The sequence below is a fragment of the Taudactylus pleione genome, unplaced genomic scaffold, assembly GCF_031769625.1.
Source record: "Taudactylus pleione unplaced genomic scaffold, aTauple2 ptg000179l, whole genome shotgun sequence".
NCBI lineage: Eukaryota > Metazoa > Chordata > Amphibia > Anura > Myobatrachidae > Taudactylus > Taudactylus pleione.
In genome coordinates, this window is record NW_028284581.1 from 3068769 (window position 1) to 3095399 (window position 26631).

Consider the following 26631-nt stretch of genomic DNA (forward strand, 5'->3'; position numbering starts at 1 on the left):
GAGCCCTCAGGACCACAGCCAAATCCCAAGGCGCCACAGGTGGAACAAAGGGCGGCTGAATGCGGAGAACACCCTGCATAAAGGTGCGCACATCCGGGATTGTAGCAATCCTACGGTGAAACCAGACAGATAGGGCCGAAACCTGTACCTTCAAAGAAGCAAGGCGAAGCCCATGATCTAGTCCCGCTTGCAGGAAGGCGAGAATCCGAGACAGACGAAACTCCCGCGGTGCATAACCTCTCGGTCGACACCACTGGAAGAACGTATGCCACACGCGATGGTATATCCTCGCGGAAGACGGTTTCCGAGCTCGCAACATGGTACGCACCACAGAGCTGGAAAACCCCCGGGACCTCAGCATGGCCGTCTCAACAGCCACGCCGTCAAAGACAGCCGAGTCAGGTCCGGGTGAAGGCAAGGACCCTGAGACAGAAGGTCCGGTCGTAGCGGCAACCGCAGAGGAATGTCCACGGACAGACCCTGAAGGTCTGAGAACCAGTGCCGTCTGGGCCACGCGGGAGCTATCAACAGGAGCGTCCCTCCTTCCTGTTTGAATTTCCGGATTACCCGTGGAAGAAGGGAGACCGGAGGGAACAGGTATGCGAACCGGAACGTCCACCGGACGGACAGAGCATCCACCAGAGACGCCCCTTCGTCTCTTGTGCGAGACCCGTACACCGGCAACTTGTTGTTGTGCCGGGACGCCATGAGGTCGATTTCTGGAAGACCCCACCTGTCCACCAGTAGTTGAAAAACGTCCGGGTGCAGGGACCATTCCCCCGGATGAACGTCCTGGCGACTTAGAAAGTCCGCCTCCCAATTGAGCACTCCCGGGATGAAGACCGCTGATATGGCCGGAAGATTGCGCTCCGCCCAAACCAGGATCCGAGAGACCTCTACGAGAGCCGCCCGACTGCGAGTTCCTCCTTGCCTGTTTATGTAGGCCACGGTGGTAGCGTTGTCCGACTGGACCTGCACCGGGCGACCCTGGAGAAACCGCTGTGCCTGCTGGAGAGCATTGAAGACCGCACGGAGTTCCAAGATATTTATTGGAAGCTCCGCTTCTGTCGGCGTCCACCTGCCCTGGAACAAGTGTGGACCCGAAACTGCTCCCCAGCCCCGAAGACTGGCGTCCGTTGTCAACAGGACCCAATTTGGAACCCAGAACGGACGTCCCTTGTTGAGGTGGTTCGTCTGTAACCACCACGTAAGGGACAGGCGAACCTCCTGGGTGAGCACAATCGTCTGGGACTTCAGAGACTGAGTCAGCCCGTTCCACTTGGACAGGATCAGGTGCTGCAGAGGTCTGGAGTGAAACTGGGCGTATTCCACCATGTCGAACACCGACACCATGGAGCCCAGTAACCTCATCGCCGAGTGTAAGGACACCCGGCGGCTGTGCAGACAACTGCGCACCCTTGACTGTAAAGCAGAGATCTTGTCCTCCGTCACGAAGATCCTTTGCTGTCCCTAGTCCAATAAGGCTCCAAGATGCAGAATCCTCCGAGACGGGATTAGAGTGGACTTCTGCCAGTTGATTAGCCAGCCGTGCCGTTGCAGCAGTGCAATGGTCAGGTCCAAGTGGCGTAACAGGAGCTCTGGAGATCCTGCCACCAATAACAGGTCGTCCAAATACGGCAACATGCGGACTCCCTGCAGCCGCAGAGAAGCCGCCATGACCGCCATCACCTTGGTGAAAACACGTGGTGCTGTTGCCAGGCCAAAAGGTAACGCCCGAAACTGGAAGTGGTCGCTGCTGATTGCGAACCTGAGGAACTGTTGATGGCGCCAAAGAATAGGGACATGCAGGTAAGCGTCCTGTATGTCCAATGACACCAAGTAGTCCCCAGGTTCCAGCGCCAGAATGATGGACCGTAGGGTCTCCATCCGAAACTTCGGGACCCGCAAAGACTTGTTGAGTGCTTTGAGGTTGAGAATCGGACGATATGACCCATTGGGTTTCTGTACCAAAAATAGATTTGAATAGAAACCCTGGCCCCTCTGGGAGAATGGAACCGCCACTATAACTCCAGCCTGGAGCATAGTGTGCAATACCTTCCGCAGCTCCGTAGCCTTGTTCCGGTCTGATGGGAGACCCGTGGTGAAGAAGCGAGCCGGGGGTCTGTGCCGGAAGGAGAGGGCGTATCCGTGAGAAACCACCTCCAGAACCCAAGTGTCTGTCGTAGTGGTCGACCAACACTGGGCGAACTGTAGCAGGCGGCCTCCCACCCTGGGATCCCCCAAAGGGAGGCCCGGACCGTCAGGCCGCAGGCTTGTCATCTGGCTTGGGGGCCGGACGTCTGGTACTCCATGCCTGCTTCCGGGGCTTGACCGATTTCTTAGGGCCAGCCTGTCGAGGAAACGACTGTGGTTTGGGCCTGCCCTGGGCCCTAGATGACCGAAAGGACGATGGTCCCGAACCAGAAGGAGCAGCGGCCGACGGGAGACAGGCAGATTTGGCTGCCGCCAGCGTGGCCACAATCTTATCCAGATCCGGACCGAAGAGAACTTCTCCGGTAAACGGCAACGCTTCCAGACCTTTCTTGGAATCTGCGTCCGCCTTCCAGGATCGCAGCCACAAGGTGCGACGAGCAGCTACCGCTGCTGAAGAAATTCTAGACACCAGAGTACTAATGTCTAGAGCCGCCTCGTTGATGTAGGTGGCCGAATCACGGAGATTGCCAATCAACTCCGCCTGATCGGCCGGACAGTCGGATTCAAAAGAAGCCTCTAATGAATCCGCCCAGCGCTCCATCGCTCTGGCAACCCAGCAAATGGCCATAGCCGGCCGTGCTGCCCCCCCTGCAAGGGAATAAGCGGACTTCAGGCAGATTTCTACCTTGCGGTCCGTAGCATCCTTAAGGGAGGACATGGATGGCATCGGCAATGTGGCACTACGGACAAGACGGGTCACGTGAGAATCCACCTGTGGAGGGGATTCCCACTTCGCAAAATAATTATCCGCGAACGGATAAGCCACCGCCAGGCGTCTCTGCGGCTGGTATCTTTTGCCAGGTTGTTTCCACGCCTCCTCTAAATGGTCCACCAACTGACCCGAAAGAGGAAAGACTGTGGCATCGCCCTTCACATCTTTGAAAAAGGCATACTTAGATTTAGCCGCTGGGGGAACTTCGTCCTCAATCACCAAGGCTGTGCGGACCGCCCGAATAAGTCCAGGAATATATACTTTGGACTTAGCATCAGCGTCCTTAGTATGGAGAGGTTCCTGATCGTAAGGATCCAGAATCTCCCCATCATCAGACGTCCCTTCGTCATCCTCATAAGGAGCGGACAGAGACGCCACCGGCCTTTTATGAGGCCGCATCACAGACTCCCCTTGCAACACATCCGACAAGTGCTGTACAGAACTCGTCAGGGAGTTAACCCACGCTGGCTCCTGAGAACCCGGGAGCGGGGAAATAGGGAGACTGTGGGGTACCACCAATTGTCGTGGGAACCCCTGCATGGGTGACGACACCACAGACTGCTGGGACAAACCCATCGGAGTAAACGCGGGCTGCGGAGCTAACTGGCCCACTAAAGCTGTTAACGCCTGAGCGAAACAAGCCCAGGGCGGCTCCTGTACCGGTGCTGTAACCGTAATAGGCCGCGCCATGGACAAACACTGCCGGCAAAGGCCCTCCGCGCTACCCTCCCCCTCCGCTAACGGTACTTTGCACGTGGTACACTGTAGCCGGAGGGGAAAATCACTTTCAGACATGATGGCACCACGTATGTGACCTCTCTCACCAATTAAGTATTAAATAGGCGAGAGACCACCCTGCAGCACCGCACCGCAAGGGCTTTAGCAGAAAGAACAGGGACAGTAATAAAGCTGACAGTTTAGATGAAGAAAAGATTACAGGCAGCAGCGCTAGCACAGTCACATACAATGCAGAGAAATAACAATTCCTGCACTAACAGCGCTGATCACTCAACTACACAGACACAGGGCCTGGTAGGACACAGCGCTGCATACACAGACCTGACCACAGCGGAGGAGAGGTATGCGGGGGGACCCAGACCACGATGCTTCCGTCCAGCGCTTCCAGCAGCGTTCACCATGCGTTCTGGAGAAGATGGCCGCCGAGGAGCAGAGAGGAGGCTGGCCTGGGGGAGGAGCGCTGCCACAGGACCAGTCGGCAGCATGCAGAGAGGGCTGTGTGCAGCGGGGGAGGCGCCGGCTGTGAGACAGGGAAGGCGCGCTCCCCTGGCATGCATTTAACCCCTGGGACGCCGCAGTGCTACCGCTCTGCTGCGGTCCGCTGTCCCAGGGGGTAGTGGAAGCGCAGGTTGGTCGCCTGGCTCCACGCTGCAGCCAGTCCCCAGGGAGCCCCCTGCCTGGGGACTTAGGACCATGTGATCAGCGGGGACCCACCGCGGGACCCCGCTGCTTACCTCTGTCCCCCTTGAATCCGGCCATGGTCCGGAGCATCTGGGGTCACCGCTAGCTGTGACCCCAGACGCCCACCAGCATCCCCGGATCAGTACCGGCGTTCTGGTACCGGCGGGGTGTAGGGAAGACAGCATGGACGTCAGGACTGACTGTCCATGCTGTACATCCAGTTGTGCAGCCACAGCTGCATGAAGAATAAGCTTCAGGGGCTCTTCTAGCCCCCACTCCAACAGGTGCACCCGACTCCGGCCGGGCACCAAACTAAACTGAGGTGCCTTGGCCCGGGGGCGGGGTATAGGAGGGGGACCTAGTGCATCCTGGGAGGCTGAAAGCTTAACTCTTTGGTGCCCTGCGACTGACGTCACACCTATACCCCAAGGTATCCTGTGGATACCCTATGGACCCTGAAGTAGAAATATATATATATTATATATATATATATACACACACACATACATACACTGGTAAATGATTTTGAAATACGGACTGTAAGCTGCGTAACACAAATGCTAAATCCCAACCCTTCACTAAAAGCCTCTGTTACTAAGCTAAGCATGGCCTTGTTTAAAGATCCCTTGTGCACCATTCATTTATTCAGATGATAAATGCAATAGCCTGCGTGTTGAGACAGCCGCAAGATGTCAGCACCTTAGTTGCTATAGCTAAAGCAGCCATTCTTTAATAGGTAAAATCATGCCTAAGAAATTGCCACTTTAAGGGGCCTATGTATCAAAGCTTGATGGGAGATAAAATAGTGAGAGAAAAAGTATTAACCAATCAGCTCCTAACTGTCATTTTTCAAACACAGCTTGTAAAATGTAAGAAGCTGATTGGTTAGTGCTGTATCTCTCACAATTTTATCTCTCTCCAGGCTTTGATACATAGTCCCCTAAATCTAGCGCCTAAATCACCAATTTTGAGATTGCCCTGCATCTCACAGGCTATTACATTAGGCCCGATGTGCTCACAATTTAATACGATAATTTGGCCACTTCTGAAGCGATCTATGGATGAAGCTCAGAAAACAGGCTCAGTTTTGCAGTGAATATTATTTTTTATAATTGAGCATTTAAGTGAAAAGTTGTTAATAATAAATAGGACATATTGTAGCTAATTCCCTATATTGTACAACATTTGTGGTCTTGTCTAGCAAGAGCTTATCAGTTTAAGGGTTTGAATTATTTTCTAAGGGCTTAATGTGGAATGGTCAGTGACTATATTTTCATTTTGCTTCAAATATTAGCCTGGTAACCTCCCTCTACAGCTTGGTGATCAATCACACTCACAAAGAGGATTCACTCGCAAGGTGAGTGACAGTTAGTCAGCGTTTGGGGGGAGGTAAGAGGGGGTGGTTAATAAAACGCAGGCGTGTCTAACCACTTAAACACTGTTTTCGGGGTGTGCATAACTTAGCCACAACGTCCTTGATCGCAACAGGAAAATCCTGTGTGTATCTGGAGACACGCTGTGTCTGCGGCATGTTAGACTTACTCAGAAGCCTGATGACCGCCTGATCTACATTCAAGGTTTCCGGTTTCCTGCATAAGTGGCGGATGTGAGACGCTTTCAGTTGTCATCTCTAAGCATTGGCCGGTGAGTGGGTTATTAGCATATTTTCACAATTGTGATACATGAGAGATCGCAGTTGTGGTGACATTACCGTACGTCTCTGAATTAGACCCTTAAGTGTCCCTACAATCACATGTTTCATGTATGTGCTGGCAACTATTGGCCCTGAGGGTTACCTTTTGGCACCACAGTGAGCGAGCCTATTAATGGGTTAGAGGGGCTTGCTGTATGAGAGTCAGGGCTTTCTAACAGATAAATACCTGGTACAACAAACTTACCTCCCTTCACAAGAAGCCTGTTTCATTCTGCAATAAGTGCTTCCCTTGACACAACCTCCATAAAAAGTTTCCACAGTAAGTGACAATTCGTAAAATTGCACCACCCTACATTTACAATGATGTGTTTGCTGAAAGGAAGGTAAAGACAGCATGCTAGCTGAGCGAATAGGCATATCAAGGATGATTACTATTTTCTTCTCTGCAGCTTTATAGGAAAATCTGCAGTTAGACCAAATAACTCTCTACACAGCCGGAGTGAGTGTGTTCCAATTGCACCAAGTGATGCTAATAAGAAAGCTCCTCTCTTCTCACAGAGGGTGGGATGTACTAAGCATACATCCCACCACTTGTCGGGGTTATAGAGACGTTAATACCGCAGGTATGCACTTAGAATTGTGATTAAAATCGCAAAGGACAACTTTTCTGAAAAAAAATTGTCCTTTGCAATGATAGGATTTGCTGGTCTGTGACACTGGACTCCTTCTGCGCATGCACCAGTTCACGCGCGCGCCGTAGGGAACCTTGGGAGGGATCAGATTGGTTCCCTCTCAGGGAACATTGTGAACAGAAGCCCATAGACTTCTATTAAGCAACTGGGTCCAAGCTCTGGAAAGTATCATAGTTTTCAGAGTATTGGACGTATTTTGCTTTTAGTACATCATGCCCAGAGCCAGCCATCATGTATAAGAACAAGAGTAGAAGAGGATGCAATTGCCCACTCTCCTAGGACAACTGTAACATCACCAGAGTCAAAATAGAAATCCAGATGAAGCACATGTACACTGTAGAGCATGCACTTTTATATTGCGAATGTTATCCCTGCCTTTTTCTAAGCAGCTCCTTCATATCTATGTTCCAGATCTACTATACATGATCCAGCTTACCGTGCGTTTTCTATTGGTGTTAGAGAAATTTCCCCATCTGAGGCCATTTCGATCACACAGTGCTCAGGTTGAATCCCGATACCAAAGAGCTGTATATCCTGAGAAGTGTCAGCACCTACTTTGTTATGATCCTGCAGTATACAGTGGCAGAAGGTTCATGAAATCCAAGTAAGAGTAGATAAATTATAGACATGAATCATGATAAACATACTTAGAAATCAGCAAAGTAATCAGAACAGCAAATAGCCTACAGAAAAAAATGGTTGTCTCACTAAAAGTCTGGACTTTTGAACCGATTTCCATTTCTATTCCAAGTATGCTATATTAGTTCCTTTATATAAATGTAACCAATGCTCAAAGAAGCCTGGAATAAAGATGTGTATAGAGGACAACTGCGCACAGGTGGCTGCAAAGGGGGGATTGTTAAAGGGGGGTCATCAACCTCCCAACATGCATACAGTCAAAAAAAGAATAAACAATACCTGCTACTGCGCACTCCCATAAAATAATGAACATGTAAAAATCGTAAGTCACAAGGATAGTCCAATAATACCACAACGGGGGTCAAAGTTCCAAAATCACTGAGAAATTTTCATCTTGATCAAGTCTGTTGAGAAATCTCTCCATATGCAGGGAAGTAGATTCTTTTCCAAAAAATCTATTTCTTCTATCAGATGTTCGTGCTTTGCGTTGCCCTGCTTGTGACGAGAATGGCCTTCAGCCTTGCCAGATGTGTGCTGAAGAGTCAGAAGTCTAAGGCCGGCCAATATCTCCTCGTCCATAGACACAGTAGCATTGGTCCATGTGAATGTCCTCCTGCTGTACAGATATACAGAGAAGGCAAGTCTACAATCGGCATAGCAGAGCCTTCTCACTCAATAGGTCTTTCAGACAATCGGCATAGCAAAGTGTCAATGTTCGGCCTAGGATCGGCCATTACTCACCCCAGCACCGGCTTCCCTTGACTTCTTGTGTGGTCAGACGTCAGGTGCGGAGGCGAGTGACGCGCTGAGGATTCTGCCTTAGGTGCTGTCCGGACTTCCATGTGTGGCTCCGTGTCTTGGTTTCCGAGGTTGCCGTCATGGACGCCGCCATGTTAGTCTTTGTCACCTGACTGTTTTCTTAACCAATGGTAGCGTAGTCTCGGTCAGCTAATGCTGACCTCCAATGAACTGCTACTGTAGGGTATATAACTGGTCTCTGGACACCAGGAAGTTGCCTGTGCAACATCGTCACTTCCAGTGTTTGCTGATCGTTATTCTGTTCCAGGTTCCTGTTCCTCGTTCTCTAGGTATTGCTGTAGCATCCAGCCACTATCCTCCGGTGCGTCTGGATTCGCACACGGTGTACACTGCAAACACCTCTGTGTACAAGTTTCGAATCATCTTCCGGTGCGTCTGGAGTCGCACATTGTGTACAAATTCGGAGTAATTTTCCGATGCATCTGGAATCGCACCACTGTTATTGATTACCCAACCATCTCCCGATGCGTCTGGAGTCGCGCATTTTGTACAAAGTACCCACCACTGTGTATCCATTACCCAACCATCTCCCGGAGCTTCTGGAGTCGCACATTGTGTACAAAGTACACACTACTGTGTACAAATTACCCAACCATCTTCTGGTGCCTCTGGATTCGCACATTGTGTACACAGTACACACCACCGAGTACAATTACTGGGCCACCTTCTCTACCAACTCTGTACCAAAGGGTATAGTATAAACACAAAGTACTATTCTCTGGGCCATAGTGGTGTATTTCTCTCTGTTTCCCACTTGTTTTGGATACCTGACCAAAGGGCCGCGACCTGCTTGTTGGGAGCAGCTAAACCCATATCCCGCATGGAGGGGTCACTGGTGAACACCTTCCGGCAGGTTAGGCTCCGCAGCTTTGCTCATGTCTCGCCAACATCCAATACTTGTGGGTGAGAACCTACATTCAGGCCTTCCTTCATGGTCTTTCTGAAAAGATGAAAGATGAATTAGCCTCTCAGGATCTCCTTGATTCTTTAGCAGAAATTATTTCTTTGTGTATCAAGATTGATATACGCCATAGAGAGCGGTTGGCAAATAGATGTCGAGAGGACCGCTTCCGGGACCGGTTCTTTCCAGAGGTATGTGCACCTTCCCCTGCTACAAGTAAAGAAGAGCCCATGCAGGTCAACAAGTCTTGATTAACAGTGGCTGAACGTACCCGTCAGTTTGAGAACAAGCTATGGGCCTGATTCAGACCCGGTCGCTATGAGCGTACGCTCGCATGATGCATATGCATATATTTGAAAGTGACGCAGCGGGGAGCGATCTCTCGCCAAGGCATAAGCACACCCATCGTACCTGTACGAGAGTTCACTTTGTGTATGCAGACTCCCTTTAGCGTATGCAGAGATGCCCACTGCCCCACGTCATCTCCTGGAAGTTTATGAAAACATTGGACATTGACCACTACCAGATGTGAACGCAGTGCTTGTGGTAGCTTTTTTTTACCGCAAGCATTGCGAGGAAAACTGAGGAAAAAAATATCTGGTGACGTTTACTATGGCGCTGCCTGTTAATTATACACACCTCTAAAACGGCGTTGAAACACTCGGGCACGCCTGTGTTCGCATCTCCAACCCCCCGTTTTTACTGGACTGCCCCTGTCACCACCCACAGACGGCCTCTCCTGTCACTCACTCTACTGAGCTGGTTTTGCTAGGCGAGCGAGGGATCTGTGATCGCACAGTGTAGTTCGCACATGAGCACTGCGATGCACACGCATGCGCAGATTAGCAACCATTGGCAATTTCGAACGGACTGCAGATACCGTCCGGGTCTGAATCAGGCCCTATTTCTTAACTGTGCCGCCCCAGATCATATTCTCAAAATTGTCCTCTTGTTGCAGGAAACGCAAGACCCTAGCTGGTCCTGGGGGCATCCAGTTGTGGGTGATAGTCAAGCCATCCCATTCAATGGATAGTCTTTTATCAGTGATAATTTCCCACAAGTCAAGAACAAAAGAGGTGAAAGCCTTCATTGATTCAGGTGCTGCTGGAAATTTCATTTCCGAGTCTCTGGCCGTGACCTTGGGTATACCGCTCACTCCTTTACCAAACAAATTGATATCTCTGGTGTAGATGGCAATATTATTTCTGGAGAAGCTATCTCGTCAATTACTCTTCCGGGGTCTCTTCAAATAGGATGTCTGCATCATGAAAAACTGGAACTTTTAGTGCTTCCGAGAACCTCCTACGAGTTAGTCTTAGGTCTGCCGTGGCTTAAAAGACACAAATTACACACTAAACTGGGCCATTATGCAAATCCTAGCTTGGGGTCCTGGTTGTTTCCATCAATGTCTGACCGTGTACTTTCGGTGCATATCCATCAAGTTACAAGTAAGTCTCTTCTTGATCGATCAAGTGTTCTCTCCGACTCCTGTTTACCTGCACCTTATCAAGATTTATCTGATGTTTTTAATCAACAAGCTGCGGACCAGCTACCTCCCCATTATTTCTGGGATTGTGGCATTGATCTCCTTCCTGGAAAAATGCCTCCTCGGGATTGTATTTACCCATTGTCTGTTCCAGAGACTGCCACAATGTCCAATTACATCAAAGAAAACTTGGCTAAGGGCTTAATCAAACCATCCTCCTTTCCTGCTGGAGCCTGGTCCTGTTTTGTTGAAAAGAAGGATGGAGGGCTCAGACCCTGTATAGACTACCGTGGTCTCAATTTGATCACCATTAAGAACTGGTACCCGCTTCCACTCATCTCAGAACTCTTCGATAAAGTTCGTGGCGCCCACCTTTTCACCAAATAGGACCTCCGAGGAGCTTACAATTTAATTCATATTAAAGCTGGAGATGAATGGAAGACTGGGATGGTCACTTTGAATATTTGGTCATGCCATTTGGTTTATGCTACGCACCAGTGGTATTTTAGGAGTACGTGAACAAAATCTTCAGGGACATCCTATACAAATTCATCGTGGTATATCTGGATGACATCTTAATTTCTTCCAAGGACCTACAGTCCCACCGACTTCACGTCAGAGAGGTCCTTACTCATCTTCAAGCTCACCATCTGTACGGGAAGATCTCCAAATGCCTCTTTGAATGATCCCCCGTGCCTTTTTTAGGGCACATTATTTCTGGGAGTTCTCTACAGATGAATCCGGACAAGCTGTGTGCCATCCGGGACTGGCCTCAACCCCATTCTTTAAAAGACGCTCAGTGATTCCTGGGATTCTCAAATTACTATCGCAGGTTTATCTCCAATTTCTCCACCTTAGTTGCTCCCATCACAGCTCTCACTAAAAAAGGAGCCAATCCTTCTCAATGGCCATCTACTGCAGTAGAAGCCTTTCAGCATTTGAAGACAGCCTTTCCCGGGGACCGAATCCTTCGTCAATCACATTTGGAAAAATCTTTAGTCTTGGAAGTGGATGCCTCTTCAGTAGGAGTAGAGGCTGTACTGTCTCAGAATGGGAAGATGCATCCTTGTGGCTTCTTTTCACGAAAGTTTTCCCCGGCTGAAAAGAACTATTCCATCGGTGATCAGGAGTTTTTGGCTATGCGTTTGGCACTGGAGGAGTGGAGACACCTTTTGGAAGGCGCGAAGTCCCCATTACAATCACCACAAGAACCTGGTCTACCTCCAGTCTGCCCACTGATAAAATGCTAGACAAGCTCAATGGTCCCTTTTTTTCTAGATTCAATTTTAAACTTAAATTTCACCCTATGGTCCTGAATAAGAAGGCTGACGTTCTTTACCGATCTTTTTTATCTCCACAAGAGGAAGAGGATCAACCTCAGATTCGCTCAATCCTGGATCCTCTCATCTTCACATCCATCTGACTCCAGTCTCCTCCGCCAGGTAAATCTTTGTCGCACCATCGCTGCGGAAAAAATTGCTGACATGGGCTGATGCTTCTCTTTTCCCTGGACATTCAGGCATTCTGAAAACCTTCAAGCTCCTGCAGCAATCTTACTGTTCGCCTACCATGAAAAGAGATGTCCGAGACTTCATTGTGTCTTGCGCCAAATGTGCCCAACAAAGTTTCCCACAGAAATATTACCGGGCCGTTACGTCCCCTACCCATTCCTGATGCTTCTTGGACTCATCTATCCATGGATTTTATTTCTGAATTGCCAATCCAAAGGGCATAACACGATTTGGGTGATCATTGACGGATTCTCGATGATGGCTCACTTTGTTCCCTTAGTCGGTCTTCCTTCAGCACCACAGTCAGCCAAAATTTTAATTTGTGATGTTTTCAGGCTGCATGGTCTTCCAAAAGAGATAGTGTCTGATCAAGGAGTTCAATTTGTGGCTAAATTTTGGAAGGCTCTTTGTGCTCCTTGCGGAGTTAAATTTAAGTTTTCATCGGCCTCTAATCCCCAAACTAATGGCCAAACCGAGAGGGTGAACCAGGAACTGGAAATCTTTTTCAGACTTTTCGTTTCTTCCTCGCAAGATGACTATCTCTACTTCCTACCTTGGGCGGAATTTTCTCATAACTTCAGATATCATTCTTCTTTAAATACCACTCCATTCTTTGCAGTATATGGTAAACACCCACGAGTACCTGATTTCCAAGAGTTACCTCCTATGGAAGTTCCTGCTGTAACTGATCTTGTGAATTAATTTGCGGATGTATGGAAAAAGATTCATTGTTCTCTGAAAAGAGCTTCCAAAAATGACAAGAAATTTGCTGACCGGGAGCGACTTGCTGTTCCTATTCTAAGAGTCAAAGACAAGATATGGTTATTATTTAAGAACATTCGTTTAAAGGTTCCAAGTATGAAATTCACCCCACGTTTCACTGGACCTTATCATATCTTGAAAGTGATTAATGCAGCGGTTTATAAATTGGAGCTCCCAACTCAGTTGAGGATCTCCAACACATTTCATATCTCACTGTTACGTCCTCTGGTTTTCAATCAGTTTCAACGTTGTCCACCCAAAATGCTTCAAGTTCAGACCCAACAGGGGGTCGAGTTCGAGATTGAAAAGATCCTTGACTCTCAACATTAGTCAAATTGGACACCAGGAAGTTGCCTATGCAAAATCGTCACTTCCAGTGTTCGCTGATCGTTAATCTATTCCAGGTTCCTGTTCCTCGTTCTCTAGTTATTGCTGTAGCATCCTGCCACTATCCTCCGGTGCATCTGGATTCGCACACTGTGTACACACCTCTGTGTACAAGTTCCAAGTCATCTTCCGGGGCATCTGGAGTCGCACATTGTGTACAAATTCCGAGTAATTTTCCGGTGCGTCTGGAATCGCACATTGTGTACAAAGTACCCACCACTGTGTATTGATTACCCAACCATCTCCCGGAGCGTCTGGAGTCGCATATTGTGTACACAGTGCACACCACCGAGTACAATCACTGGACCACCTTCTGTACCAACTCTGAACCAAAGGGTATAGTATATACACATTAGTACTTTTCCAAAGCACTTTTCTCTGGGCCATAGTGGTGTATTTCTCTCTGTATCCCACTTGTATTGGATACCTGACCAAAGGGCCGCGAACTGCTTGTCGGGAGCAGCTAAACCCATATCCAGCTTGGAGGGGTCACTGGTGAACACTTTCCGGTAGGTTAGATTCCGAGGCTTTGGTCAGGTCTCACCAACATCCAATACTTGTGGATGAGGAGAACCTACATTCAGGCCCCTCGCCTTCGATTCCTTCCTGAGCCGAGCATGACACAGAGCCATCAGGTGGAAGGGGACATGTTGGAGCTTGGAAGAATCAGAAAGACCTATTGAGTGTGATGGCTCTGCTATACTGATTGTAGACATGCCTTCTCTATATATGTGTACACCAGGAGGATATTCACAGAGACCAATATTGTGTGTTTATGGACGAGTAGATATTGGTCAGCCATAGACTTCTGACTCCTCAGTACACATCTGGCAAGGCTGAAGGCCATTCTCGTCACAAAGCAGGGCAAAGCAAAGAACAAACATTTGATAGAAGAAATAGACTTTTTGGAAAACACCTACTTCCCTGCATACGGAAAGAGATTTCTCAACAGACTTGATTAAGACGAAAATTCCTCAGTGACATTGGAACTTTGACCCCCGTTGTGGTATTATTGGACTAGCCTTGTGATTTACCATTTTTACATGTTCTTTATTGTTGTTTATGGGTGTGCGCAGTAGCGGGTTTTGTTTATTCTTTTTTTGACTGCTCACAGAAGCCTGACTACAGTGAAAGAGACAAGAAAGCATTGCCTTAGAAATTTTCAAATTCAGATTTTCTCTTACAATATACTCAGTCTTATTAATGTTTATACATTAATTACCCCCAAACATCCGTTGAAAGTAAATATGTAAAAACATACTCTGTAAGGTAAAAGCCCACATACGTGAATGTTCAATTTATTTATTTTAAAACCAATCAAACAATGGCCCATGCAGGTTGTGTACAGACATGGTAAGATCATACTTGCCGACATTCAGTTCCCTCCTTCCGGGAGGGAGCTGATTGTCAGCTAACAGCGGGGGGCGTGCCTGGCCATGATGTCACTTTTGGGGGCGGAGCCGAGGGTGGAGCTGCGTGATCGCGTCATCGTAGCCCCGCCCCCTCTTCACAATGCCATTATTTTTGGCATGGTGAAGCAGGGGGCGGGGCCACGATGACGCGATTCAACGCGAATCGCGTCACCGGCCCCCCCGCTGTGGGGTTTTTTAGTTTATTCTTGGGGGTGGTCGGGAGGGTTGCCGGCTGCCGGGAGGCTTGCCTGCCTTTCCGGGGGGCCGGGAGCGGCACCCGAAAATCGGGAGGCTCCCGGCCAAATCGGGAGGGTAGGCAAGCCTGGGTAAGATAGAGGTGTAAAGGCTATTACAGAAGCATGCAACAAACATTTACATGCTTCTGTTTATATGTGACATGTACCTGTCACATATAAACAGTGGCGGCAAGCCAACTATTGTGTGGGGTGAACCATTATTCTACAGGAAACAGCCTATCAATTCACCAGGAATCAGTGTCTCAGTTATACTGGTTATGGAATGTGGCAATGGTTCCTAGTGAAATATATAAAGTATATATTCACATTAATATTGGATAAGCAACCTTCACTGGGTCTTTAGTACAGACTAGGACTAGGAAATCTCAGCTATATTAGAAATATACTGTATATCTGCAAGAAATATTACACCCTCTCCCAAAGAGTGTTACATGCCATGTGACCAATAGCTAGTTATTTTCACACTTTTTGAGAAAGTCACGTGAGCGTGATGAAACGCATTAAGGGCTCCTGTATTTAACTTTCTCCTACATGCCAGATACTTTGTCAGCCTCTTCTACTTAACTTTGAACGCCGTGCAGTTCCATGTGAGTTTTTGACTGCAAGTATATCTTCGTATCCACAAGACTATTTATTATTATTGCCGGAGCTCTGGGCTTATATGGAGACAGTGTGAGTCTCTTAGTCATATTATTTGCCATTACTTGCTACCAAAGGAGCAAATAATTTTTATCCATTACTACAGCTCTAATCATCAATATCTTTTTTACTAAAACACGGAACCATAACTCCTTAAAACACTGCCCTCAGTGGTAATACGATCTTTTTTAAAAGTTAATGCTTCATGAGCCTTTTGAGATTGGAATAAGGGATATCCCTGTTTTAGCAGACTGCTACATTGTACCTTTTGGATCCTTTTTTTCTGTTTTATTTTCAATATCCTTATTGGACTCTTTGTTTCCTGTCTTTTTATTAATTTTCTTATTAATTTTTAATTTTTGATCTTGTTTTTTAATATGCACTAGATAATTTTGTTCCACAAATGTATCATTACTGTGACTAACCCTTATTAATATTAGTATATATTCTTCAGATACTATTTTAGTATTTGTCCCATGCTTTAGAATTTATCCTTATTAAATTTTATATACGAGCTATACTCGTTACGTGTTCATTTCCCATTGCGCAGGGCTTGTATGTTTTTTTAGTTATTTCCAAACACTCGTAAAGATGATGACCTATTTGAAGTAATTATTTTAATATGCATGTTTTTATGAACTATCTTGATTTGTACCTATAAAATCTGACTAATACAATGACGAAGCAAAAGACAAATAAAAAAGTGTCATTAAAAAAAGTAATGTGCAAAATGTCTTTGTCCTAAATAAATAATTTATATTTTAATTATGATATTTATTTACAGTGACATCTATGCAGTCAAAACTCCACTATCTGTACAGTTCGTTTCACAGCCCTATCCCTGGTAAGAAAGATCTGTCTGAAGACAGGGCCATACTTGCCTACTTTTGAAAAAGCATTTCAGGGAGATTGTGAAAACCAACACCTGTGAGAGTGGTGGTAAAGTGGGCGTGTACTGCTACATCTGAGAGGCGTGTCATAATACTGCCTTACATCCACATGTAAAAGAGCCCCAAAGCAGTTAGTAAGATCTACTTGTTGATGAAAACACACAGATATCAGAAAATGCATGTAGCCATAGGGATCATTGTGCCTTATAACCAATGCAGGAAATTATACTAATGATCACATTTGACTATATATATATCTCTGAGTTTTTTGTTATAGAACAGCTTCATAGTGGGGGTAAGGTGCAATCAGGGAGATTGCCAGACTCTTCAGGGAGCCAGGGAGATTGCTACTATTCCCTAACAATCAGGGAGAGTTGTTAAGTATGGACAGGGCTACAGTATCTATGCATACGTACAACTCTGCATAGTCATGATTCCACTGATACACTCTCTCTGAATTTATCCAAATGGTTTCACGTTCACCTCTGCACCAACTCCAAAGGGACTAACCCTACATTCTTTCCACTTGTACTACAATTCCCATTATCTCGCCAGAAGATTCCTGATAATCATTTCCTGCTAAATAATGTCTGATAAATCTGTCACAAACTGGGCATAGAGTCACTCTCAAGATCATGTCACCACTAGGGGTCATTAAAATCATACTTTGCAAATGATCAGCTCACCTTTAAATAATACACCAGCAGTTCATTAAGTGCAGGGTCGGCATTGAGATTCACCAGGTAGCATTTGTCATCACCAACTTTAATACCCGAAGACTGTAGAGAGATGCCCATGCTCTCGAGCTGCTTCTGCCTCTCCTATAGACAAAGGGAATCACTAGTTGACCAGATGTATAGACATAAACACGGATTACAGCTACAGCAGACAATATTAATATATTTATTGCAATTAAATTGAAGAAATTACATTATTAGTTAGATTATGGTTCATTCCCCTTCTCTTTAAGCTTCTAAAAATTTCCTGGGATCATAATACTGTACTCTCCTCAGTTCTTCAATACAGAAATCAGGAAACATCCATATATGTTTGCTTAATGCGGGTACACACTAGGCATTGTGCCAGAGTCTACTGCACATGTGCAAGTCTCCAGAAACATGGCTCCTGCACCATGGTCCTGGAAACACCTCTACTGCACATGCGCAAATCTCTGGAAAAATGGGCGCCACTCCATTTTACCAGTGATTTGCGCTGCTACGGCAGCCCCAACAGAGGACTCCGGGGAGGTAAGTATTAAACACAGATGTAGAGCCCATGTACACCGCACACCCTGTACCCATTATAAATACGCCAATGCATGAAAATTAGTTTAGCGTACAAAATGGTTGCTTCCATTGTGTGTAGGAGGTAAATACTTTAAAAAAATGAAAAAGTACATCAAAGAAATACCTCCTGGTCGAGATCAGAAGAAAACTATTCATCTTAACAGTGTAAACCTATCTGCTATATTAGCAACCCTGAAATCCCAACAAAAAAACAAATACTAGTGCACAGGGATCAACCAATCTGGCTAAACAAGAGTTGAACTGAAACTAACAAATGTATTTTGTCTGGACAATGTGGAACTATTCACTTAAAATGCATCAGTCTCTCTCCATGGCCCTAGTAATCACTACTATCTTTAGTTATCTGACAACATGTAGGAAAGGTCATGGCTCTCCTTCCCGGCAATAATCAGATATTTCATATGCAAGGCTAAGCATATTTATGTATACTACTAACAACTATATCTATGGGATAGTATACCCAAAAAGTCTCACATGACATATTGTGACAAGATGGTATCCGTCTTCATTCTAGAATGCTGCAGAAATGTGGATGCAGCTATTCTTGCAATAAGTTCTATATTCCTGTAAATGTGTTTTCTGAGAAATATTGCACCTATGCTGTCTATGTTCTGATTATAGTAGCCTTTAGTCTGCTTGAGCCTTTGCAACTGCATACGAGATCACAGTCGTGGGCTGACACACGCCCCGTACACAGTTACGACACGTCTGCATTTGAGTAGACACCCCTCTCCCGCTGCCACCACAATGGTCCCTGCCTGCCAATCACTTTGCTAATAAATCCCCACCATCGCAGGTCATTGTGACACTTGAGCAGTGTGATTTATACGCATGCGCAGTAGGAACAAAACACGTCCATTTTTTTACCGTCTCTGAATCAGGACCTGTGTACAGTGTGTGCGATGTGCATAATACTAGGTGATGCTTTAACCACATATTTGCTAAGATAGGTACAGATGTGTCCTCACTTGTCTTTGATGCAGTCGCATCAAATAGCCCCTCTTGGCGTGCCTGGTCCTGTGAGACTCTGCTAGCGCATGGCGACTTCTTTGCCGGAAATGCATTTTGCTATGCAACTAGGACGCACCAGGAGACTTATCTGTGTGCGACTGAGTCTCTCAATCAGCAATCGAAATGCTACAATGCAGCGGCCACAGCTTTTCTTCAGGCCAAGGTTCACTTACATGCTCATTTGCACACAGATATACTAGTGTTACATATCTAATTATTCAGCACAGTCTCCTGGTGCATCCTAGTCACACTGCATTGCGACTTAGACACATTTTCGGCAAAAAAAAGACGCCCAAAGTTAGCAGATTAGCACGCAACCTGACTACTCACTCACGCCAGGTATATCGCTCTGCCTCAATACGCCATGTATTGAGGCTAGATGAGCAAGGACACATCTGTAGATGCAATTCAAAATCCAGCTTTAGGGCTCCATGGCTTATGTGACCTGTGTCTGATTTGACATCTGCCATTTCTACACATGGAAGTGACGTATACTGGTTTTTACCACATTTTTACATATGTATTAGGTATTTTTATTTATTTTGCAACCGGGACTAACATAGGGCACGTAGTGACACTGGTATCCACACACACGACAAATACAAAAACAATCCAGGAAGGTACTTATTTTACATTACTGATGTTTACACAGTGTACACAAGGGGAATACACACACAAGCAAGAACAGTATAGGAACAGAAGGAACCAGTATACTTTCTGTATGCTTTACATTTGTCAGTCATATAGAAAAGGCTGCAAAATAGTACCAGAGCAATGGCTTCTGTTTTCCTTAGTTTCTCTTCCCAAGTGATCGTTAGCTCTCGGATTAATTTTTCAGATTCTTCTAATTTTTCTTTCAGTTCTGGTGCCTTCATAGACTATGCAGAGAAAAAAATCAAGTAGACACATCCATATTTAATCAGGAGAAACTAATCCCTCCATCTGCTTCCTAACATTTAACACTGCTGCATTTTTAAAATGCAAATAAATGGGATGAAGAGGAAAGAAAAGTGGTTAGTACATCCAGTAGAAGAATAGCATCTAACCTTCTATTATTATTATTCATACATGCATGTTCACTACATTGTTACATATTTAATAAGGATGAAAAGAAAACACATATCCATCAAATTTAACCTTCCATAAATTCTAACTGTGCTGTTCAGAGAAAAGCCAAATATACCCCTGAGTATGACAGTTTCCAAGAAAAGAACTTCCCTGGATTATTCACCCCTATAATGTCCTCTGCTACTAAAAGCTACAGATACCATGGGGGGGAATGTAATGGATTCCAAGTTCTAAAAATGTGCTAGTTTTGCTGCTAGAAAAATGCAAGTTTGCAGTCATCTTATGTAATAGAGTGCGAGAACATGCAAACTAGCATGGAACTTGTATCAAACCTTCTCACCCCAGCAACACACGCCACAGGACTACAGGTACCGGCAGGCCCTTAATGCCCGGGCTCACTCGCACTTATGGTTTTCCAAGTGCCAGCAAGCGGGCCAGTCGTGCTGGAACCTGTAGTCCCCAAGTAACAGACAATAATATATCTATTTTTGACACAATTAACTCTGCATCCACGGCACAGGGGTGCGGAGTATAGCCCCAGGTTATTTATTTATTACCAGTTATTTATATAGCGCACACAATCTGCAGTGCTTTACAGAGAATATCTGTCCATTCACATCAGTCCCTACCCAGTGGAGCTTTCATTCTATATTCCCTAACACATGTATACACACTAGGGTTAGGGAGTCATTTAACCTACCAGTATATTTTTGGAATCTGCGAGGAAACCAAAGTACCTGGAGTAAACCCACACAAGCACAAGGAAAATATAGGGCCATAGTGGGAATCGAACTCACAACCTCAGTGCTGTGAGGCAGTAATGCTAACCATTACACCGTCTGTGCTGCCAAACCTTTAGTGGAATCTCCAACCTGGGCTGACTAGTGTGGAGTTGTGAATGCTTTGGCAGAGGGACCCCATCAAGTGTGTCCCACTGCTGTGACATTACACCCCCGTTAGAGCCCAGTGCTGGTTGTATATAATATATTGTATATAATATGGGGAACCCCTACTCATTTTGTCCCCCATATTTACACAACTAGGACCAGCTCACAGACCCTGCTGCCGGTTGATGAAAATACAGGGGACCACTAAATTTTTATTCCCCATATTTCCTCAAACAGGACTGGCTCACAAAGCCCTATGCTGGTTATGCTTCTTTTTTTTTGGGGGGGGGGGGGGTGACACCTATTTATTAATTATTTTAACAATTTCATTCCTTTCTAACACACAGAAGCCTGCACGGATCTCACTGATCTGTGCAGGTTTCTGTCAAACACGCTGCTGCCAATGGTTACATTGGCTAACTCGTATCTTGTAATGACGCTTGCATTACAATTTGTGAGGTTTCCTGTAGTAATAACAATAGCATAAAACTAGCATGGACTCACATTTCAGATAAACTCGCACCTTCCAACTCGCAGGCTATTGCATACTGAGAGTTTTGGAACAAATTCGCATCATACTCGCAATAAGATGATGCGAGTCAAGACTCGCACAAAAACTCAGAACCTATTTCATACCCCCCCATATCTTGCAAGAAAGGCTTCCAATCCATTTTTAGATAATGTTAAAACTTTGTAATCGTCTTCTCAGGTGATATGGATTTCCGTAGCTCACCCATTTCCTCTCATCCTATCCCATTTTTCTTCCATTAACAATGACAATCTCTTGTTCCATTATGGTCCACAGGAAAAAGACTATTCTTTAGATAAAAGTTTGCAGTGACCTTGGAAATATTTATCCATAACTAGGTCACCGATTCCTTCTTTCCTAAAGTAACCATATAATTTTTATTACTTCCCTATATAATGTAACCCTTCCATTCCTGTTATTAATATGGTTGCCCACCTCTGAATTAATTTTTTCGAATATGAACTTCTTACACTGAGGTGTCCAAATGTGTACCCCATATTCAAGATGTGGTCTAAGCAGTGACATCCACTATATATCGTATTTTAGGCCTGTCAGTCGCCGGGTCACTAGCTAGCATTGCAGGAGTCCCCTTCTGTTCTCTCTTTCCCTACCACCTAGTTCTGTCCCCCCCTTGCACCCTCTCTCACCCATCTCCCATTTCCTTTCTTCACCTACACCCCATTCTATCTCTCTGCCCCTTTGTGCCCATCCCATTATTTTGCTCTTTCCTCCACCCAGCCTCCATTCTCGAGCTCTCTCTTACTCCATCCAGTTCTCTCTCCCCCATTCTCTCACTCTCTCTTCTCCCACCCCCATTCTCTATCACCACCTGCTCTCCCCGTCTTACTGTATATATATATATATATATATATATATATATATATATATATATATATATATAAGGATATGAGCACAGGCAGATATGTATATAATTTTCTTGTGGCCAGTTTTGCTTTTCTTTGTACCCTTCGCTTCCATATCTGCCACCTCCCCTTTTTCCCCATCTCTAGACCGATACAGCGATTCTGCCCGATGAATCAGTAAAGCCCGATAAATGGACTCTGATAAACATATATGTCCGGCTGCGGCCAGAGTCATCCTTGAGGTGGCACAGATAATGGTTAGTTGGGGGAGAGCAGAGGCTGTGGTGTTCTGGGCACCTGTCAGTGAGAGCTGTGAGGGGAGGGAACAGTAATTCTCTCCAGCTTTCTATCATGCTGATATGTCTTACAGCTTGATACAGACAGACAGATAGATACAGATGACTTCTCACTCAGAAATACTGTTTAAACCTAAGTAAAGTACTAAGGGCCTAATTCAGACCCGCTCGCGAGCGCATTGTGCTCGCAAGTGAGCCGATGGTGGTCCACTGCGTGCGCACCGTGCGTGCGCGAGCCCCGGAACGAGTGAGAAATCACTCACTCCGGGGCTCGCTACAAGACGAGGCGGCTGTCGATGTTGATCAACAGCTCGCCCCGTTCTGTAGGTGGGGAGGGGGGGGGGTGGCTGCACAAACGGAGGAACGCCTGCCATTTGTGGGCGGCCCTACTGACATCACTAGTGATGTCAGTAGTGGACTTCGTACTCTATTAGAGCAAGAAGTCCACTCAGGCTTGTGAGACCTGAGACCCTACCACAGGGTCTCCTTGCAAGCCCGATGGTCGCGATAATCGTGACCATAGCCAGGCCGCACGCACACGCTGTGGGTGGTCACCCACAGCTGTGCGAGCAGCCTGGAGGCCGGTCAAAAAAAAAAAATAGTGACGCCCTGATTCAGAGTGAGCGCAGTGAGCGCACGCATATAGTGTGCGCATCTGAATCAGACCCTAAGTATCTTTGTAAATTCTCAATTATACTTTGAAGTTGCAGGGTGTTGTGCAGGGCCGGCTCCAGGGGTCTGAGCACCCTGTGCTGGCGCGTTACACTGCGCCCTGCAATCGCGCACGGACGAAATTTGGCCTATGGTAATGAGGCCATGCCCCACAAGTGACGTTATTTGGAGACGTGCCCTCATGGCACGCCTCCAAATAACGTCAGGCTGGGTGTAAAGCCCAGCCCTCCGTCACTGGCTGGGTTTCCCCTAGCCCTCTCCCGTCAGTGAATGGAAGCTGCACGCATGCGCGCTGCATCCATTCACACTCCGGGGGTCCAGCACCGCCGCACAGCTGCGGCAGTGGGGGCCCTAACCTCCCGGTTTGACCACCCTCGGGCCACTTCGGCCCACGGCGAACAGCGGGACAGTACTGGGTGTTGGGGAGAAGTGCGCCCCCTAGAGCCGGCCCTGGTGTTGTGTAAATGGAGCCATAATATTTTTCAGTAAACACGGTAAGCTAAACAACTTTAGTGACAAATCTGGCTAAATTTCTAGGTGTGTTCTGTCCAGTGGCGTAAGTTCATCCTAGATGCCCGGAGGCAAGTTATAAGTTAGTGCCCCCCCTCAAAGCCGCTGACACTGTAATATAGTAATTCGCATGAAGACGGGCTATAGAAAGCAGCAGCTGATGGTCTGACACGGAGCTCTCCACTAGTGTATGGTGGCTTCTCAGGTGCCATGAAGGGCCATGATGGTACACTACGGGTATATAGTTACAGCCCTAAGTGGGATGAATATGTTGTGGACAATGGAGGAGGTGCCCCCTTCAGAGCTGGAGCCCGGCAGGAAGGCGCCTCCATTGTCTCCCATAGTTCTGCCCCTGGTTCTGTCAATGCTAAAACTACAGCGATCAAAAAATTATTTCTTTGACAGTTCATAAGGTATACCCACAGCCGTTGTCAATTCCACTAAATATCTGTCCTCTGAGTGCTCTTGTTGTTTTTTCCTTTTCCTGTTACCTAATGGCTAGCATAAAAATGGCAACTGTGACTGCATTTTTATAATAGTGTTTGTAACAGTGCAATCACATGCATTGCTCACACTGAATGCATTCCTGCAATTGTCCTGATTGTGGGACCTTGAGAGGGATGGAGCTTATGAGACAATTGCCGGCCAGGTTTGTCCAAAAGTGTGTGTTTTAGTTAGGGTCTGGGCACAGTGTGTGAGAATTGGGGTTGGGTCTTGTTTTGTCCCAATCCTGCATGTCTGTGTTTGGAGGTATATGAATGGGAAAATGAATTATTTCTTATAAACAGGATGCGCTTGCCATAAGAATACAACAGTGTGTGTATATTGTTATATGACTACTCACCTCTGCTTGTGAGAGCTGTTCTTTCAGTTTTTCCACCTCCTCTCGCAGTTCTCTGATAACTCTAGCATTGGGATCCTCATTTACCACAGCATGATTGACTATCCTTTTGGCTCGGTCAGCATACCTTAGTGTAGAAAGAGTCTCTTCATAGTTGTCTGCTGCCGGGCTGATAGTGGCTATCATGGCTGTTTTGCTGTTGCCTCCTAAATTGTCCTTTTTGCCACAGTAAAAGTAGAAAATGACATGTTGAATCCTGAGGACAAAAGCTGGAACCCTCAAAATAGCAACAGATACATTCAATGTTTTGTAATATAATTACTGGTGGTGCACATCTAAAATAAAAGAAAACCTGAGCGCTGACTGACTTTCTCACATCAACCACAATAAGAGGACACTGCAAAGGATGAAGACTTGCCGGATCTTTGCTAGATCACAGGAGACTGGGGGTGCTACTGTCTTACTATGTATTGGGAAAATTATTTTTTTAAATGAAATGAATTTATGCAAAATATAAAGTAATGTATTTAACAAAGTCTCAGAAATCTAACTTTTTATAAATAATGGCATACAGTAATTATTACACACACACATCTACATAGAGATGTGTTCTCGTACACCTATTCTTTTTGCTCCATATGGCATGACTTAGATGCTCAGCCACAGGTAGCAATTCCTGAACTTTCGTACAGTACTTTTTCCTAAATATAGCATCTTATTCGCATTGTAGCTGCATACAAAGTCGCTTATAGTGTACTAGACATTTAGGAATAGTATTTGCGGTTTCAAAGTATTTGGTATAGATTTGCATATTAAGCAGAATGATGTGTGGGTATGAAGCAAGGCACAGTTCATTTGAATAGGACCTCCATCTTTAGCCTTTTTACACAGGTTAGCGTCTGAGTCACACGTAAAAGCTATATTCAAAGCCAGAGCCAGTACCTGTGCATTGTAATTTTGTTGCATTGGCGATTTTACTTATTTTGTGAAAAAGTCTGTGGCGAGAGGCATGGCATAGTTGCCAAGTCCGTGGTTCGCCAAACGGGGCTATTTGGCGCGGATGTAAGTATAGATGCCTGTGGACAAATAGCATGATAAAGTGGGGAGACCTTCCTGGACCTCAAAAAAGTGACAATTCATTAGCAGAATCATATAGAAGTATAGTGTTAGTGGGCATACGGAAAGTACTGTGCATTTTTAAAAGGTGTCAAATGGATGATTTTACATTTGTTAAAAATAATTTAAATAATGTAAAAAGTAATAGAATTTTGTTTAATTACAAAGGACTTAAATGGAGAATGCAAAGGAAAATGCAAAAAAAAAAAAGTAGTATAAAAGATGCTTTTGGGGTAATTTGACGCACCTTGAACAAAAAATGTAAAATATAAAAAAAAAACAAATAAAAAATAAATACATTTTCTTTCATTGAAATAAATACTTTCATTAAATTTGGGGTGCATTATTTAGCTAAAAAGCTTATTGTGTGGTAATTTGAGGACATTTTTTTTTTTCACCCCAAAAATGACATGTAACTATTGGCTCAATTAAGCTAACTGAAATCTTCCAAATGCCTAATTAATCAACAGGAGGGGTGGGGTCCTAAATCAAGTCCCAACATTTTTACCGTAAAATAAAGATTTGCCCTGCCTTTCCACCTGCTCAGGAAAGTGCAAATAAAAACAGGCAAGTTTACTCTTAAAAAGAAATGCAAATTTGGAATTGAATTGCAAATGTAATTCGCAGTGCGAAATTTCCGTGAATTCGCCTCACGGGACAAACCTAAATGAAGCAGTCCCGAAAAGAAATCCCCTATAAATAGCCTGTTAACGGGCGCCGCGACTATGTTAACACATAGGTCCGGCAACGTATCCCGGATTCTGTGTGTTACCAGGGTAATTTAACGATCGAGAAAAATGAAATAGTCCCAGGTGTTAAAGCCCGAGGCTACCACCCTTTTTCATTACCATTAAATTAACGGGGTTAACTGAATTCCTCCCTAATACCCCTTTTACACTATAGCAAAAACCTGGGATTTTGCTGGGTCTACCCAGGTCGCAGCTCAGTGTAAAAGGAACACTGAAAAAAAACCAGGGTCAAGTGACCCGGCAATCCAGCCCAGGTAGTTACCAGGGTCGGACCTAGGATGGACCTGGGTAATGGTGCAGTGTAAACGGCGCAACCCGGGTAATCCGACCTAGGTCATGCCTAAAATAACTCAGATCGATAGTGCTGTGTAAATGGTGTCTGACCAGG

At 45.7% G+C, this 26631-nt stretch overlaps 1 protein-coding gene across 1 annotated transcript in view; it reads right to left on the reverse strand.

Annotated features, from left to right (window-relative positions):
* KIF13A (kinesin family member 13A) overlaps positions 1-26631 on the reverse strand; it is a 237513-nt gene that overhangs the window by 123641 nt on the left and 87241 nt on the right. Inside the window, exons 9-12 of the mRNA XM_088475838.1 lie at positions 24382-24594; positions 19480-19590; positions 17081-17215; positions 7128-7258 (exon numbers count right to left, since the gene is read on the reverse strand). Coding sequence (XP_088331964.1) covers positions 7128-7258; positions 17081-17215; positions 19480-19590; positions 24382-24594 — 590 coding nt within the window. The remainder of the gene's footprint in view (positions 1-7127; positions 7259-17080; positions 17216-19479; positions 19591-24381; positions 24595-26631) is intronic.